The sequence below is a fragment of the Alosa sapidissima genome, chromosome 8 (assembly GCF_018492685.1).
Source record: "Alosa sapidissima isolate fAloSap1 chromosome 8, fAloSap1.pri, whole genome shotgun sequence".
Classification (NCBI taxonomy): Eukaryota; Metazoa; Chordata; class Actinopteri; order Clupeiformes; family Clupeidae; genus Alosa; species Alosa sapidissima.
In genome coordinates, this window is record NC_055964.1 from 16,241,285 (window position 1) to 16,258,277 (window position 16,993).

Sequence of the window (16,993 nt, forward strand, 5' to 3'; positions counted from 1 at the left end):
AACTGATTGCACCTGTATCAACTGCTTTCTGCTGAACTAGGCCAACTCTCTCTGTGACTCTCCATTCTACAAGGATATAAGGCACATTTCATCCAACTTTCTATCCATTCATCCTCTTTTCAAAATATTCACTCATCCACCCATTAAACTATCCATCAACGTCCATTAAACAATCTGCCTATCAACATCCATTCAACTTTCTGTCTATCAACATCCATATCTACATTTTTTAAACTATATACTCTGTCTCAGGCTTTAAGCATACAATATGGCTCTATTAAGACTGCCGTTAAGCAATTAGAATCCTAGGCCAGGTGGCCAGGCTATATTAAACCTCATCTACCTAGTTCAGTCATTCCAACTATATTAAATCTCATCTACCTAGCAAATAATTTAACCATTTAAACTATCCACCTATCTGTTCAGTCATTCCAACTATATTAAACCTCATCTACCTAGTTCAGTCATTTCAACTATATTAAACCTCATCATGTTGGTTGCCAATTAGCACATCATCTGTTTTAACAATATATTTCACACCATATGTTTTGCATTTTCATGCACTGGTAATTCCCTGGAATTGCATTTTCTAGTTTCTTTTGATATATTCAATTTTGAACAAAGACAAACACACAACAGCAATTCTTTCTTTTTAAATTTTCATTTTTATTCTTTTTTTTACTCATTATTGTAGAACATAAAACAATATTGTGGGTTTAACCACATACACTATATATTCACTTAATACACCACACAGCTACAATGAGAGAGACCGAACAAAAAGAAAACACTTTTATACATACTGCATACTTGGCATTAAATAAAAAACAGAATCAAGAACAATCTTTAACCCATAAAGGAATGTAGCTGCCAGTTTTCTTATGTATATCTGTGTATTATAGGTTATGATCATAGCTTTGACCATGACTCCTCTAAGAATCGAGAGGGAGGGGGCACACTACATCATTTAGGAGAAAGTGTGACAGTGTATGTGTGAGTGCGGGTGGATACATAAAAAATAAAAAGTTATGGGTAACACTCTAAAAAGTTTTTTTTTTTCCATGTCCAATTCTGTTCTGTATCTAATTCACTAGAACAATTTTCTTTGTCTAACAGTCTGTTTTCTTCAATAGCATACGGGTCTGCAAAATGTAATTAGGCATTCAAAGTCTTCTTCAAGTACCATATTTAGTAATTGTGGACAGACAGTATCTTGGAAAGAGTGCTTTTCATAGTGATGAGTGTTTTTGATTCACATGTGACAAACGTTTCCATTAATTTTACTTAGAAATAAGATCAGCACCATAGACAATTCCTACAGCACACTTAGAAATGCAAACAACTGTTCACCTTTCATTTTAAGAGCTCAAAAACAAACTTACGAAAAACACAAATTGTTCTAAGTTCTTTCCCATTATTCCACAGTGAACTCCAGAGTTAGCACCATAGTTCTGGGCCTCAACACAATTGTTTTTTAGGAGAGACCTTTCTGTTGCATGATCCCACGTTTTCTTTCTAATCCTTTCTTCCATCTCCTTTCATGGAGAGGAAAGTAAAAAATGGGTGTTCAAAAGAGGGGATACTCATGCACAAATAAGTCTAAACAGCGGTCAAAATATCTGACGCTAACAAAATGTCCGTTGTTGTACTGTTGCTGTTAATGTTTACATCAAACTCTGAAAAAGGTTTCATGGTTTAAAAATCTGGTGGAGAGTGAGTGTGTCCATTAAGGAAACTGGTCATGAAGAGAAAGTGCTGCAACGGGACGGGGAGATTGATCTAAGAATGTGTCGGGCAATAAAAACACACGGCCACACAGCCATATCGACTTTTGGGGAAGGACTGTTCTTCTGGTCATACAATTTATGATTCATGATTCCAACATAACCGCTGTGAATTGTTTTTTTTTTGTTGTTGTTTTTTTTAAATATAAAAAGAATGAGCAGTTCTTCACTATGTGTACATTTATTTCTCATTATTCACTATCATCCTAAAACAGTCTGGAGTTTTTTTTAAACAGGAGTTTTGTTACCTGGTTCATAAAGAGGGTTGTTGAGGAGAGGGAGCGGTTTGTGTTAGAGGTATTGGTGTAGTACAGTACATATGAAGAGCAGGACAGCAGTATAAGGTATACATGTTACAAACCAAACACATCAGGTTGTCTTTTACTGTTGTTTGAAGGGCTTGACATACTGACAATTGTTGACTAGAAATCCCGGAATCATTCATGGTGTAGTCGTGACACCTCACCAGTTAAATAATCTTACCTAAATATTTAAATATTTACATTTCTATCTCTCCCAATAAACTTCCATTAAAACAAAAACTATGTTTCAAGTTATCCATAATCCGCTTTTTTTTTCTCAATTAAAATCAGGATTAAAAGTGCTTTTATAAAATCTTTTCTTCTCTATGTACAATTTCTCTTAGTTAAAATGAAACATTAAAAACAAAATGGAAAAAACAACCACAATAAGAATAATCATTATTATTATATAATAAATAATAATAATAAAAAAAGATCACAACGTGTATGTAGGCAGCAAGCATTCGCTCTGAGGCATCTGCATGTTTGTAGCATGCTATGACTAGTGACCAGTGACTCTACAACATGAGGTATAGAGAGCTTCTCACTACCGAATGAGCACCAAGGTCCCTATTGGCGGTAAGCACCATGCAGTGTCCAGCCCCCTGCAAAACCAGCTGTAGCCCTCACTATCCTCCTGACAGATGTGACACACACACACACACACACACACACACACACACACACACACACACACACACACACCACACACACACACACACACACACGTACACACAGAGAGTCACAAGCACTCAGTCATACACACAGCACAACACAAACTCATCTGAAAGACACAGACAGACACACACTCATGCACACAGGCTTAAAGCGGAGAGCTGAGATGTCATGCTTCGCTGATGTCATGCTTGGCCTCTGCCTAAATCTCCAGTGAGGGTCTGAGGAGAGGGGGGGCAGGGGAGACAATGCCTCCCTCTCTGATGAGAGGAAAGAAAACCGACCCCTATTAGCACCAAACCCCAGCACTCGTCCCATTGGCTCGAAAAGGCAGGACCGAAAATGAGAACTCCTCTACAATTCCACGTGCAGTGCTCAGAAGGGAGTGTCTGGAGGTGTGTTTGTGTGTGTGTATCAGTGACTGTGTATGAGAATGTGTGCGTGCATGTGTGTGAGTCATGAATGACAGTAGGCCATCAACAGACGCTGCTGCAGCACCGAAGAGAGAACCATACAAGCACCATTTCACTGGAGGGACATGAGACCCTTGCTCATTCCCTCGGCTCCACATTTAAGACCCCTGCGTCTGCCTGTAGATGTGCCTGATTGCAAATCAGCTGTGAAAGAGAGCACCCAGCTTCAGTTGTAGGCCAGCGCAGCACGTGGGGGATTCGCCCTTTTGGAAAACACAATGAAGAAGCACCGGAGAGGAGAGGAGAGGAGAGGAGAGGAGAGGGGCGAATGCTACTCTAGGAAGCAGATTTTTGGGATCTCCGTCGTTAGGCTGGCTGAGGCACAGACAAGGCACCCTCTTCCGGTGGTGCCACGTCAGGACTTCCCCCCTCTCTGTTTTGGTCACATGCTCATTTTCCTCGTTTGTTAGTTTCACCTTGAAGCCTTGTGTTAATCCTTGATGCCTTCTATTGTTTTAAGCAAAAGAGGTCTACATCTTTCTCAGTTTAGTTTGCAGTCGCACCTGTGTCTTGCCATCGTGGAAAAAAAAAAAAGTTCCTCTTCTGTTTCAGAGGTCGACCGATGGGAAAAAGGCCAAAAAGAAAAACAATAGAAACTCATCAGACGTGACAGCGAGGTCACTCTTACACGACCGTTTAAAAAAGGTCAAAAATATTAATATCGACATGAGTGAACAATAATATTAAAATAAAAAATAATCATCTTCATTATGTAACAACAATACCTGCAATATAGACGTTTACAGTAACAATAGCAATTGTAATATTGATAATTATAGTCATAATAATAATTAGGGGGTCATTCAATGAAGGTGAGGGAACAATGAAATCCTCTCATTAAAGAGAGAAGAAGAGCACCATGGGCAGCATGTCTGTCAAGTGTATAAACCCGACTGCCACCAAATATGAGGTAAAAAAAAAAAAAAGATACAAGAGCAAACAAGTCAATGTCACCCAGCCTATCACCCACCTGTTTGGGTGCACTGGAAGGGGGTTGAAGAGCTGAAACAAGAAGCAGGAGGAGGTGCAGGGTGACGACGACACCAGTATGTCTGTCCAGCACTCCTTCATGCCATCCCTGACCTAGTCCAAATGGCCCACGACACCTCTGACACGACGGCTGTGATCAGACGAGTCGGCTGTACGGCCCCGTGAGCTGCGTGTAGGCGTAGGACGACACGGTGATCAGCGAGGAGGTGTTGAGCGTGGGAGCGAGTCGTGTGGCGACCCCCTCCCTCTTGTCCTTGGCCGGCCCCGGGCTGGGACTGGCCGCTCCCGAGGCCCACTTGCGCTTCTTGCCGAAGACCTTGATGTCCTCTGGGGGCAGGCCGAGCAGGATGGCCTCTTCCTGCCGCTGGCGCGCCCGCTCGGCCAGCAGCTTCATCTTGGCCTCCCACAGCGCCAGGCCGTGGCAGGGTTGGTTGAGGTTCTTGTGCTGGTAGAAGACGAGGGAGATGCGCGACGGGTGCGAGCGGTTGGGCCGCTTGAGCGGCGTGGTGGCGTGCAACTCGCGCCGGGCGCATTCGATGAGCACCGAGCCGTGTGCTGGGGCCACCGCCACGCCTCCGATGTTCGGGTCCAGGAAGTTGTGCTCGCTATCCGACCACACCTCGTCGTCGTCCAGCTCGCGCTCGCCCTGGCTCTCCGCCTCGCTCTCGGACTTGCAGGGCGTCCAGCAGCCTTGAGCGTCCGGCCGCTGCAGGGCGTCGGGGAACAGACGTCCCTCAGGGGCTGGGGAAGGGGTGCTGCCGGCAGCGGAACCGCCGCCAGACCTCCAAGCTTTCTCCTGGAGCCCAAGGGGAGTGGAGCCACGGCTCTCGCCCGCCTGAGACAGCATCTTGTCAGGGAAACCTCCTGCGGGGTTTTCCAGTTTCACAGCTGTGCTGAAGCCAGCAGGCCAAACTTTGGGCTGACCACTCGGGGATGGGCTTTCCCAGTGGCGTGGGGTTGTAGGGTGAGGAGATGGAGCTGGAGAGAAGCCCTGCTTGAGCGACGGTGATGGAGAAGGAGCAGGGGAGGCCATGGGGGTGTTGTGGCCATGGAAATGGTTCCACTGCTGCTGCTGCTGCTGTTGCTGGGGGTACGCGTGTTGAGGGTGATGGGTGGGATTCTGGTGGAGCATCTGCTTATCTGGGGTGAAGGGAGAGTCGGCAGCACCGGGTCTGTGCGGACCCTCCCAGCCTTTGGACATCAGGCCGTTGGGCCTGTGGCCAGGCCAACTCTCAGGGGGCTGTGGGGTGGTGCTGGGAGTGCCTGGGCAGCTCTGGGACCCTGCGTCCGGCCTGCAGTTGCCATACACCGGAACATCCATGGGCTCCTGCTTAATTACTGGCGTGGCTCTGCGAGGCTCTGGCGGGGGAGTGGGAGTGTGGCTCGGGCGTCCGTGGGGCTGAGGGGTGTTGGAGGGGGTGACGTAGCCGCGGACAGCTGGGTCTTCTGCATGACGCTCAGGCTGATCGGGGAAGGCGTGTCCCAGCCTGGCTTGCAGGCTTTGAACGTCTGGCTTCTGGTCGAAGGATGTGGCTCCAGCTGCTACTGCTGCTCCTTTGGGCCACGATCCACTGCGGCCCTCGTAGCCCATCAGCTCTGGGGGGAAGAGTGCTTTGGGGGGGTAGTTGCAATAACCGTAGGGCAGTGCTGGAAGATTGGGGTGAAAGCCGTTGACGGGCGCTGCTGCAGGAGTCTGGCTGTTGGAAGGGAGGCCTCCTCTTGCATAGTATCCAGGGTAGGAGTAGGCATTGTTAATGCCCCCGTAGGGCTCAGCTGCCTGGCCGTTCCCTGGCGCTGGGTAGCCCGGTGGCAGAGCACCATTAAAGGAATGGTATCGATCTACAGGCTCTTTTTTGATGTTGGGCTTCATCTCTTGTTTTGGGATTGCTGGGATAAAGAGGGGATAAAAAGTTAATCATTTTCAGTTCTTAAGTTAATCAGTTAATAAATCAAGTTCTTTGGGCTTTGCATAGAATGACATTCATATATATTTATTTTGGTGTAAGCTTCATTACATTCAAAAAATCATTACAGATCCTATTGTACAATACCAGCATGGGCATATTGCAACTCTGATATCATCCCCTAAGGGGGCAGACTGATTTCTTCTTTTTCTTGCCTAAAGACTAACTAACTAATCAAAACCATCAGTTTCCCATTTATGATCTTTGCATTCTTACCTTTATTGCCTTGTTGGGGGTGTGGGGATCCTCTGTGGATCGTCTCGGTTTTGATAGTCTTTTCTGGCGTCTCCGCTGGCGTCTTCGGACCCTTCTTCTTCTCCATCGCAGCTTTCTTGGCCTCCAGCCGGCGCTGACGGCAAGACTTGGCAGGCTCAGGGAGCTTCCGCACCTCACGTCGAAAGTTGCTTAGCACATGGATGGCTCCCGTCTGCATCTTAAGTCGCTGGTTCTCCGCGCTGCCAAACTCGTCCGTGTTAGAGACCTTGTAGAGCGGAAGCACGTGCAGCTGCTCATCCTCGGGGAGCACACCCACCGACCGATTGTCCTCTTTCGTTAGAGTGCACACCTGTGAAGACAAGTTAAAGGTATGTGAAGAGGCCATCTTATGCTGTTATGACTGTTGTAAACAGAGAGATGCTTTTACCTGAACAAGCTAACTCAGCAGCTAGGCAACAAACACTTGTCTTGGGACCTTATGGCTAAAGAAGGATTGCAAGCAACTTTAAGCACCTCATATTGTCCTTATGCTTGAGGGGGTTTCCTCTAGAACTTTGCTGCTTGACCAAACAAGGTAGTTCACAAAACTAGCAGACTAGCATAACTAGCCACCAAACACCGGAGAGCACCTATACTGTATGTAAGGGATAATGAACGCCGTCATTTTTGGGGAAATAAGTCTCGACAGGGCAAACCGGACCCCGACACGCCAGGGGAGGGGTCTTGCTTCGGCTTGAAGGGACTTATTTTCCCAATAATGACCGGTGTTCTATACATTATCCCGCTTATTATACGGTTACTTGCCAAAACGAAAAAATAAACTCCATGATATGTCTCTTTACATTTATTTGTTACCGTTTCATTGTGGCTTTTGCTGAGAAACAAATAGTTCGCAACACACGCTGAACTTCAATCAAACGTTCTTTTGAACACAGATGATCAACCGTCTGCCTTCACTTATGAATGAAAATTCATTGCCATTGAGAGTGGTCATTAGGTCCTTAGACAAAAATAATGAACTGGTAGAACTTACCATTTTTAAAGAAAATGGTAGAACTTTGGGAAATCCCATTCAAATCAACGGAGCATTCTATGTGCATTGCTAAGAGCTGTATAATAAGTAGCGGTAGTGAGAAGATGATTTACCACAGTGCAGCCGTTGTGCAGATTGTGCTGGTCTTTGTGGGCGTGAGCACAGAAGTCCATACAGGCCGTTACTCCAGAGAAAGGCCTCCCTTCCTTCAGTCCAAGTCTGCAGTCTATGGCCTCGTTCTCATGCTGACACTAAAGGATAATGAGCAAAGGAAATTATTACCTGAATGAAATGTACCACTTGAATTTGCACAGCAGTGCAAAAAAGAAGGAAAAAGGCTGCACTTTGCATACACAAGTGTTTATTGCATAGGCGTGTTGCGGCGTAGTGCATTCTTCAGTGAGCACAGTGAAGCCTGCTCCTACCAAACAATTCTCACAGCAGTGCAAAAACATTAGCATCAGTAATATATAAAAGTAAGCATTGTTAGGTATTTAAAATATAAGGTAAAAGTGTAAATTATGTTCAGTCTAGTGTACCTACAGTAGTGTCCACCAGAATACATTGGTGAGCTTTATATTGATATCATGAACTCTCTGATCCTCTGTTTTTGTGTTGGGTTACATAGGTCTGAGGTAATGCTGCCTTTAAAAACATAAATCCAGTAGAAAAATATTATAAGGTGCATAATGACAAACTAAACCACTGCCATCCTATTTAGGCCAGAGGAAAAATACATGTTCCTGTGAAGACTGGGTGGCCACATCCTTTTTTGGTTTCTGAGAGAAAATTTTATCTCAACATTACCAAGGAATTACCATAGTCACCTTGACACCACAAAACAACCCAAGGCTTGGCCATTTATAATCAGATACAGGGACAGTGCTAACCTTTCTGGCAAGTCACCAGGCTGAATGTATGTATGCACTTACAGTAAGTCTTAATCTATGTTTTATTCAGATTTAGCAAATAACAAACTGACTTACAACAACTATTTTATTAATAACTATATTTTGGGAGGGTTGTACTGGCTTGCTGCACTCTCATGAGCAATGGTTTATAGCTTGAATATCACAGTTTGCACATGAATGTCTATCGGTACTCATGTTCCATGTGTGTTCTATGCCAAGTACTCCACATCCCTCCCATAGTCCAAACACAGGCTGGTTAAGCAAGTTAAGGTGGCAAAACAGGCTAAACAAGTGTAACTGCTTCCTCATTCCTCCATCCTTCCATAGAACAGCATCAAGCCTGAGATGACCTTGCTTCATACAGTAGCAATGCATAGTTGTAGTAAGAACACAGCAACAATGCTTTAACTGTAGCTCCTCAGGAATACCCAGATTTAAAAAAAAAAAACAGGCACATATATAGGTCCACCCATTATTAAAACCATTGGCTAGGGGCAGCCTGTACCCCAAACAAAAACAAAACCCTGTGTGGAGTTTCTCTGGGAATACTGAAGGTAGGGGTGAGCTACCTCTCTGGTGTATTTCATTTGATCCTTGATTAAAAATATAATGTACGTTGTGTTGTGCAAACGTCTGCTAATAAATTTAAATATAAACATAAACAAACTTGACTTCCTGTGCAATCGCTGACTGCATCTTTATGTTATGGTAGCAATAGCATATTCATACACTACATGCCAGCCAAAATATATTTTGCCAATGCCATGATATGAATAAAACAGCTTAGCATGTGACAGCAGTATGATGAGATCGGTTGCCTCACCTGGTTGCTGTAAGCCTGAGGGGCCAGCTGCTTATACAGAGGAGCCACATGAGTGGCCAGACTCTGAAAGTTGTCCCTGAGAACCCCCTCCTGCACAAAACACTCGACATTAGCACACCAGACAAAAACATCACATAGAAGTACCATGCTAAATTTTAGGGGAAAACATTCTTATTAACCTTTTCGCTGATACCTCAAGATTCAAGAGAACTTTATTTTCCCCGTGAGGGAAATTCATTTGTGGTGCGGCAAACATACACACATGCATTCCACACTAATAATCTAAAACAGATGAATAACTAAAAACCTTACTTCTTCAGGACGGTCTCCCTGCAGCCTGAACTTGCGGGGCAGCTTGCTGCGGGCGTACTTGCACCCATTGAAGTACATGCTCCAGGAACACCCAAAGGAGAAGGAAGCACCGCAGGTCTCAGAGTCCTTCCCCTGGCATGCACAGGTGCGACTGGAAGCCAAGAGAAACAGCACTCACTTCAATCGGCACTTTGCAGTTTAGCTCACACATGGTAATCACCCACATAAAAATAATTTTGCTACAGCTCCATCTTCATGTCATTCAATTGATATGAAAATATGCATGAAGGATTACGAATGATCCTTCCAAGATGTATTTGTAAATCAATAGCTAACATCTAGATCCAACAGTTCTGTACATATCTGGAATAGAACAACTTAACAATGTGTGCTGTTTTAGCTAATGTAAACATCTGTACACAAAGTAGGGGTCGGTCACTCACTCGTCATTGAGTCCACAGCGGCGACTGGTGGGGTTGCCATACTTGGTCAGCGTCTGAGTGATCTCCTGGTAGAGCTTATCGGCAAAGAAGCGTGGCACGCCCTCCCATGCCATGATGAGAATGATGATGACGGCGTTGGCACAGTGGTGCCCTGCCCGGTGGCGCACTAGACACAGCAGCTTCTCCTTCTCTCCGCTGCGCCGGATCACCTGAGAGAGACACAGGTAGCGAGACAGATGAAGGAGGGAGCAAGAAGGGGAGAAGGATGGACAGAGCATGAATGTTTGGGATAGAGATAGAGAGACACGGAAAGAAAAAAAAAAAACGGAGATGCAGATAATTAATCGGGGCAGATTACTTCGAGCATAGCAGAAACACGACCTTGTAGCAACACTGCCTTACAGGAAAATAGCTTGCATGCTTGCTTTGCTCTGCAACCGAAATGTGAATCCTCCTGGGTACTCTAACCCATTCAGCAGGCGGGGTGAGTGACTGAGAAAATGCGCCAAGGTTGTTACCAGGCCTTTGTCACAGCACACTTTCTAGTCTTAAGCGATGCCACACACGGCAGCATTAGCTGTGACATTGCGAGCGGGGGCCATAAATCAATTAGTGGAGTGTGAGTGAGGAAGTGCAGCGAGCCGGAGTGCTGGGTCAGCAGCACTCAAGCTCCCCCTCGCCGCCCCCCTGCGGCTTTACAGTCGGGGGGTAACGACGATCGCACCCTGCCTGGCAGCACCATGTGTCATCCACACACACACACACACACACACACACACACACACACACACACACACACACACACACTACCCACCTCTCCCACTGGTGGAAGTCTAAACTTTACTGAAGCTGGGAGCTGTCAGGAGACACTGTCTTGACAGACCTCTCTCACTCTCTCTTTCTCTCTCTCTTCCAAATTCATCTTTTGAGCTGTCTTCCTCTCCTGCCTCTCACCGTTGCTTTCTTTCTTTTTCTCACACAGACATACAGTACACCCATGCGCGCGCACACACACACACACACACACACACACACACACACACACACACACACACACACACACACACACACACACACACATACCATGGCACAGACCTGGGGCCCATCATTCACACTCTCATGTCCTCACTACAGTGCACTAAGCACAGGAGATGATGAATGTGCTGTAAAACACTTGTCCCCTGGCCCTGCACACAGTACAGTAATATCCTGTGTATTAGCAGCATTGTGTATAAACCGCAGGACAGTGTTTTATGCAAGTAAAAAAAAACAAAAAACATATTAATACCATATTAACTGCCCCCGTGTATAAACCTCATAGCTGAAGAAATTTTGCAAATGTATAAACCGCAGCTAATAGTTGGGAAATTATGGCATATGCCACCATCCAGAGGTCTGTCATCAGGTGGCCTTTCCTCAAGCATCCAATTGCACATGGTACTTGTACTTACCAATGTACCAAATTAAATTAAAAGTTCACCGCCAGAGAGTTTATTTTTTACATTTTAGGCAAACATCTTCGCCACTACAGCACGTCTCTCTTTGTCACTACAGCATGTCATTTCAACATACCCATTTTGCGATTGGGCATCCCTGAGAACTCTTTCCTTCCCTCCCAGTGTAAACCACTTTCTCGATGCGGACGGCCTCTCCCTTCTCTCCGTACCTGCGTGAGGTCAAAGAGACAGTGGTTAGAAAAGGATAATGAGCCGATAGCCAGCAAATTTCAGCAAATCACAGTGCAGACACAAAAATGCTCCTGTTTTATATCTTTTAAGCAGTTATAGAAATCACTGCTTACACAAAATAAACAAACATGGCAAAAAAGGATTGAGTTTTGAGTAGGAATCCATGAGATGAATTGTTGTTGATGTAATGCTTGGATTGGAGATGCTTTCTCATGGAGATAAAGTAAGCATCTTTTTAGCCTCTGGCAGCTGGGCTTGTTCACAGGCTACTGCTGCGAGTCACACCAATGTGGGGTAGAGGGCTCGCTGAACTCATCCCACACAAAGTGTAAAACTAAACACTATCTCAAATATGTGTTTCCATGTATGCCTCTGTCACTGTGTGTGAGTGTATGTAGGCATATTTATCTCTGTTTATATGGGCAAGGGTTTGTTTGCATGGGAGTGGGAGTGGGGGGGGGGGGGGGGTTAAGGAAGGAGGAGGGGGGGGGATTGGATCCACACACACACAAAAAAAAACAAATCCTTTCTGAGCTGTGACCCCTCTCCCCTTCTCCTCTCCTCTCCTGTCCTCTCTGGAGCGTACCTGTCATTGTGATATTGTCAGTCACCCAGTGCGGCCCAAGCGTGGTGACCACATGGGGCTCTTGTGAATACGAGAAGCCTCCACAGTAATCTGCAGGGCCATTGGGAGACGGGGGCGGGGGATCCACAGGGGTGGGCCCGAGGGGTCGGAGGCCGAGCTGGGGTCGGGTCAGCCTTGGGCTCTTATGTCATCCTGCCAGAGCGCAAACAAAAGGAGGGCGACCCATCCTCCCAACCCCGCGCCCCCTCTCTCCTGCCCCTCTAAGGGGAATGATGAGTCATTCCTCCTTTGGAGGCTTTAAAATCCCGCCACCGTGCAGCCAAGTGCCCCTCCACACAGAGAGACCACGTGAGGAGTGCGAGAACGGCAAGCGTGCAACTACTCAGCTTCTGTTGACACAGCTTAGTGTGTGAGCTAACTAGGCCCACATCGTCCACTTTCAGGTACCTGGACTCATCATTTTGGAATAAAAATAAGGATGAAAGGACAAGCCTACTCCTGCAAATCAAAACACTTCTGCTGGTGTTTAAAGGTGATTGCTGTGAATTAACATTTAAATACATCTATGAGGTCTCGTGTTGTAGAGTTTACATCAAAGACTTACAAAAAAGAAAGATAAAGAAATATACGATCAGGTCCATGAGTTGTGTAAGTCAAATGACCATACACATAATCACAAGTGTTTACTTCCTCCACTGCAACAGCACAGGGACAAAGTGCAATCCAGATGTATATGCACATCTGTGTCGCCAAAGTCTACTGGTTTTGCTGTTGCTGACACATTTCAGTACACAAGCTCAATCTCCCAGTCACAACATTTGAAATCAGATCTCCATGTCATGTAAATAAAGACTTTTATTTTTTATACAGTATGTGTATACTCTCTGCCCCTTACTGACTGTTTTATTTAAATAGTGATAACTACCAACCTTAAAATATTGTTGTTGGAAATGTAAGGTGGTGTTGCTGTTTCGATTTGCTGGAGCATGAACAAATAAACTAAATTCTCATTCTATCTCCAGTAGTTTTAATTCCAGGATGCAAAGAAACGAATGAAGATATGTATCTTTGGATAGAAACATCTGTTATATGCTATAACATATGACCCTGACATAGTGCTTTGAAACAAGCACATGTCCGCATGGACACCAAATGTTGGTGTTGCGGCGACAGTCTGCATGGATCACCCTGGTGACAAAATTAGCATGGTGCGTACCATGCACGGACTTAAACGCTGCGTCTGTGGAACTATACTTACGACTGGCAGGGAGAGGGCAGTAACCCACGTGTTGCTTTGTTTACTCTCACATGAGCATGCGCCTTACTATTCTGGTCTATTCAGTCCAGACAAAGTGCAGAGAAATGTCAAAAGGGACTGTCCCAGTGTTGCTCTATGTGTTCCACTGAAGTGTTTGAAACTATTCATTTTGTATACTGATGGATCGCTTTACATTCATGACTTATTCAGTCATCCAGAATAACCGTTCCTGCTGCACACACATGGAGGAGTGGAATAATTCTGCAGGTGCTGAATGCAATTACACTTCCTCTGAAACGTATCCTAGTCTACAAGACATACTTTTTATCCGATAAATGTCAGTGACATTTACACAAGCTATATTTGAATTAAATAAGCAGTGCCTGACTCGTAGAGCATACATTTTCTGAGCACATTACCGACTTGGTTAAGTGACATTAATTAAAACATCTTTTTTTCCGTGTCTTTTCCTAAAGCTTAATACATAACCAACACCACTTCTACATCTCTGAGATCTTTCCACATCTTTAAATGGTGTTTCTGCATCCGTTCTCAGGATGGGCCAGAGGAGACTAATGTAAGAGGATGAGTATAGACTAGACCTCTAAACAGAACATAAGCAGGGGAGGGTTAGGGCTGTGGACAACAAACAAACAAACAAACAAACAAACAAAAACAGAGGACAGCTATTGGCCAATGACCACTCTCTATTCTCTCTCTCTCTCTCTGTCCTTCCCCTTCCCTCCCTCACCATCCTCCTCTCACATCCTTTTCACTCTCTCTCTCTCTCTCTCTCTCTCTCTCTCTCTCTCTTCTCCTCCTCCTCCTCTCCACACATCTCTGACGCTGACTGTGGTTGTGGCGTGGACGTGCTGGTGCTGTTATTTCCTGTTGGTGCGATTGGATTCTGGGTCAGGGATTCCCTAGGGAGGGAGGGAGGGAGCGAGGGAGGGAGGACAGGAGGGGAGGGCAGCGTAGACAGCCACACGGTCGGCACTCACGAGGGGGGCGAGAGAAGCCAGGGAACAGGGAGACGCTCCACCACAGCTGGGAGCCAGAGGGACTGCCCACACCCTCTAAAGCTGTATCTGAGGTCTGGTGTTGAGGAGAAACATGTGTGTTTGTGTGTGTGGGTGGGTGGGGGTATCTTCCAAGTGTTTGTGTATGCCATCTGATTTGATTTCGTAACAGGGAAAAGATCAAAAATATAAAGTAGTTCTTTGAAAAATCTTGATTTGTTTTGAAACCTTCTGATTACGTAGTTTAAAATAGGCTTCCAGAAGTTCCAGTGGCATAGTGTAATGCTGCTATTGTTCCACAATTATCATGGCGAATGCTAACCAAATGTGCTCTTTCACACAACTGTTGACTGTGTAAAAGCAACAGCATGATAATACAAATGTATGCAGACATAAAGCTCTGGGCTAAACAGTAAGACTATCTAAGTGAGTTAGTGAGTGAATACCTTGAGCAAATGAACAACACATATGAGTTTATGACAAGCAGGTTTGTAAATATGTATTTACTCGATTGGCATTTCCACTAAATCAAAAGTCTGGGACCCTCACCTGGCCTCCATAAGGTCTCTGATCGAGGCCACGGTGGGTCCAGCCCCCAGGTGGTTGTAGTACGGCCCCTCGTCCTTCTCCAGGATGTGCTCTGTGGGAAAAGTGTAGGGAAAAGGGCAGGAGAAGGTCAAAAAAAAGAGTTGCAGAATTTTGAGTGGGAATGTCATCCGGTATCAGACTGTGTTTCCCCAACCCAAAAAGTCTTTCCCAATGCAGACCACATGCGTCCTGTGCAGCTGTCAACATCTGAGCATGGAAATAAACCGGGCACACCCTGAAGCATTTGGCTACGACATTTTCATAAGGTCTCCAGACCGCGAGTATTCGAGAGGAGTAAAAAAAAAAACATTTCAAAGGGATTTAAGTGTGTGTGTATGTGTGTGTTGTAAGAATACCAGCGTCTTTGTTGTGTGTGTGTGTGTGTGTGTGTGTGTGTGTGTGTGTGTGTGTGTGTGTGTGTATGTGTGTGTTGTAAGAATACCAGCGTCTTTGTTGTGTGTGTGTGTGTGTGTGTGTGTGTGTGTGTGTGTGTGTGTGTGTGTGTGTATGTGTGTGTTGTAAGAATACCAGCGTCTTTGTTGTGTGTGTGTGTGTGTGTGTGTGTGTGTGTGTGTGTGTATGTGTGTGTTGTAAGAATACCAGCGTCTTTGTTGTGTGTGTGTGTGTGTGTGTGTGTGTGTGTGTGTGTGTATGTGTGTGTTGTAAGAATACCAGCGTCTTTGTTGTGTGTGTGTGTGTGTGTGTGTGTGTGTGTGTGCGCGTGTGAGAGAGTGAGTGAGTGAGTCAAGAAGAATGAGAGCAGTGGGAGAAAGCGAGGGATGGAGAGAGGGAGGGAGAGATAGAAGGCTTGTCGAGGCAATCTAAGGTCACATTCTACAAGGAGAGCTGAGGGTGGGGCCAAAGCAGGAAATGACTCGTGGGAGTGCCCTCCACAAATTCCTGTGTGAAAAATGAAGGAAAGACTTGTAGTGGCTGCCTCTCTGCTGCCTCAGCACAACAGCGCACTGAGTGAGAAAGCTGGTGACATTAGGGGGAGAGAGAGAGAGAGAGAGAGAGAGAGAGAGAGAGAGAGAGAGAGAGAGAGAGAGAGAGAGAGAGAGAGAGAGGGAGGGACAGAGTGCGAAAGAAACAGAGTGACAAGAAGGGAAGGAAGGAGAGAGGGTGAGAAATAGCATGTGTGTGTGTATGGATTCGGGTTACACACGCTGTTTTTTTCGTGCTCTGTTGACAGTGGGGCGTGTAACTAGGGCTTCACTATGGAGACCTCTTGTCTGGTGGCCTTTGCTCTTGACAACAGGAGAGAGCGAACAAGTGCCCTCGGCAGCTGGCCGACGGCAGATGAGCACACACACTACAACGTGTGGAAATAAAATAATCTAGAGTACTCTAGAAAAGTAATTTGGGTTGGGTTTTCTTTCTTTCAGACGAAAGTCTGTTTCGTTTTGTTGTTTTGTGTGCTAAACTGTATGTAATGCATATGCAAAAAGGACAAACTAAAAGTAAAGCATCTGTACAAAACCCCTCTAGTTGTTGCTTTGTGGTCCAGCTGACAACTGTATGAGCACTCAAGTGTTCAGGCCATTTACAGACAATTGCCAGCGCTCTTTGTAGTATGAGAGCGAGGAACACCTCTTCCATCATGGCAAGTGTGTTGTGCATGTGTTTGTGTGTGTGTGTGTTGTGCATGTGTTTGTGTGTGTATGTGTGTGTGTGCGTGTGTGTGTAGCGCATGTTTCTGTGTGTGTGTGTGTGTACGTGTGTGTGTGTTGTGCATGTGTTTGTGTGTCTATGTGTGTGTGTGTGCTGTGCATGTGTTTGTGTACATGTGTGTGTACATGTGTGGGTGTGTGTGTGTGTGTGTGTGTGTGTGACTGTGTGATTGTGTGTGACTGTGTGTGTGAGTGTGTGTGTATGTGGCACATGTGTCTGTGTGTGTGTGTACATGTGTGTGTGTTGTGCATGTGTTT

General features: G+C 45.5%; 1 protein-coding gene across 6 annotated transcripts in view; it reads right to left on the bottom strand.

Annotated features, from left to right (window-relative positions):
- Nucleotides 1-645: 645 nt before the first annotated feature.
- Nucleotides 646-16,993, bottom strand: part of tet3 (tet methylcytosine dioxygenase 3) — a 47,656-nt gene continuing 31,308 nt past the window's right edge. For all 6 annotated transcript variants that reach the window (XM_042100460.1, XM_042100463.1, XM_042100466.1 and 3 more), the window contains 8 exons: nt 15,027-15,117; nt 11,499-11,592; nt 9,927-10,135; nt 9,484-9,634; nt 9,172-9,261; nt 7,551-7,688; nt 6,405-6,753; nt 646-6,111 (listed from right to left, as the gene is read on the bottom strand). In XM_042100460.1, the coding sequence (XP_041956394.1) occupies nt 4,361-6,111; nt 6,405-6,753; nt 7,551-7,688; nt 9,172-9,261; nt 9,484-9,634; nt 9,927-10,135; nt 11,499-11,592; nt 15,027-15,117 (2,873 nt within the window). In that variant the 3' untranslated portion in view covers nt 646-4,360. The remainder of the gene's footprint in view (nt 6,112-6,404; nt 6,754-7,550; nt 7,689-9,171; nt 9,262-9,483; nt 9,635-9,926; nt 10,136-11,498; nt 11,593-15,026; nt 15,118-16,993) is intronic.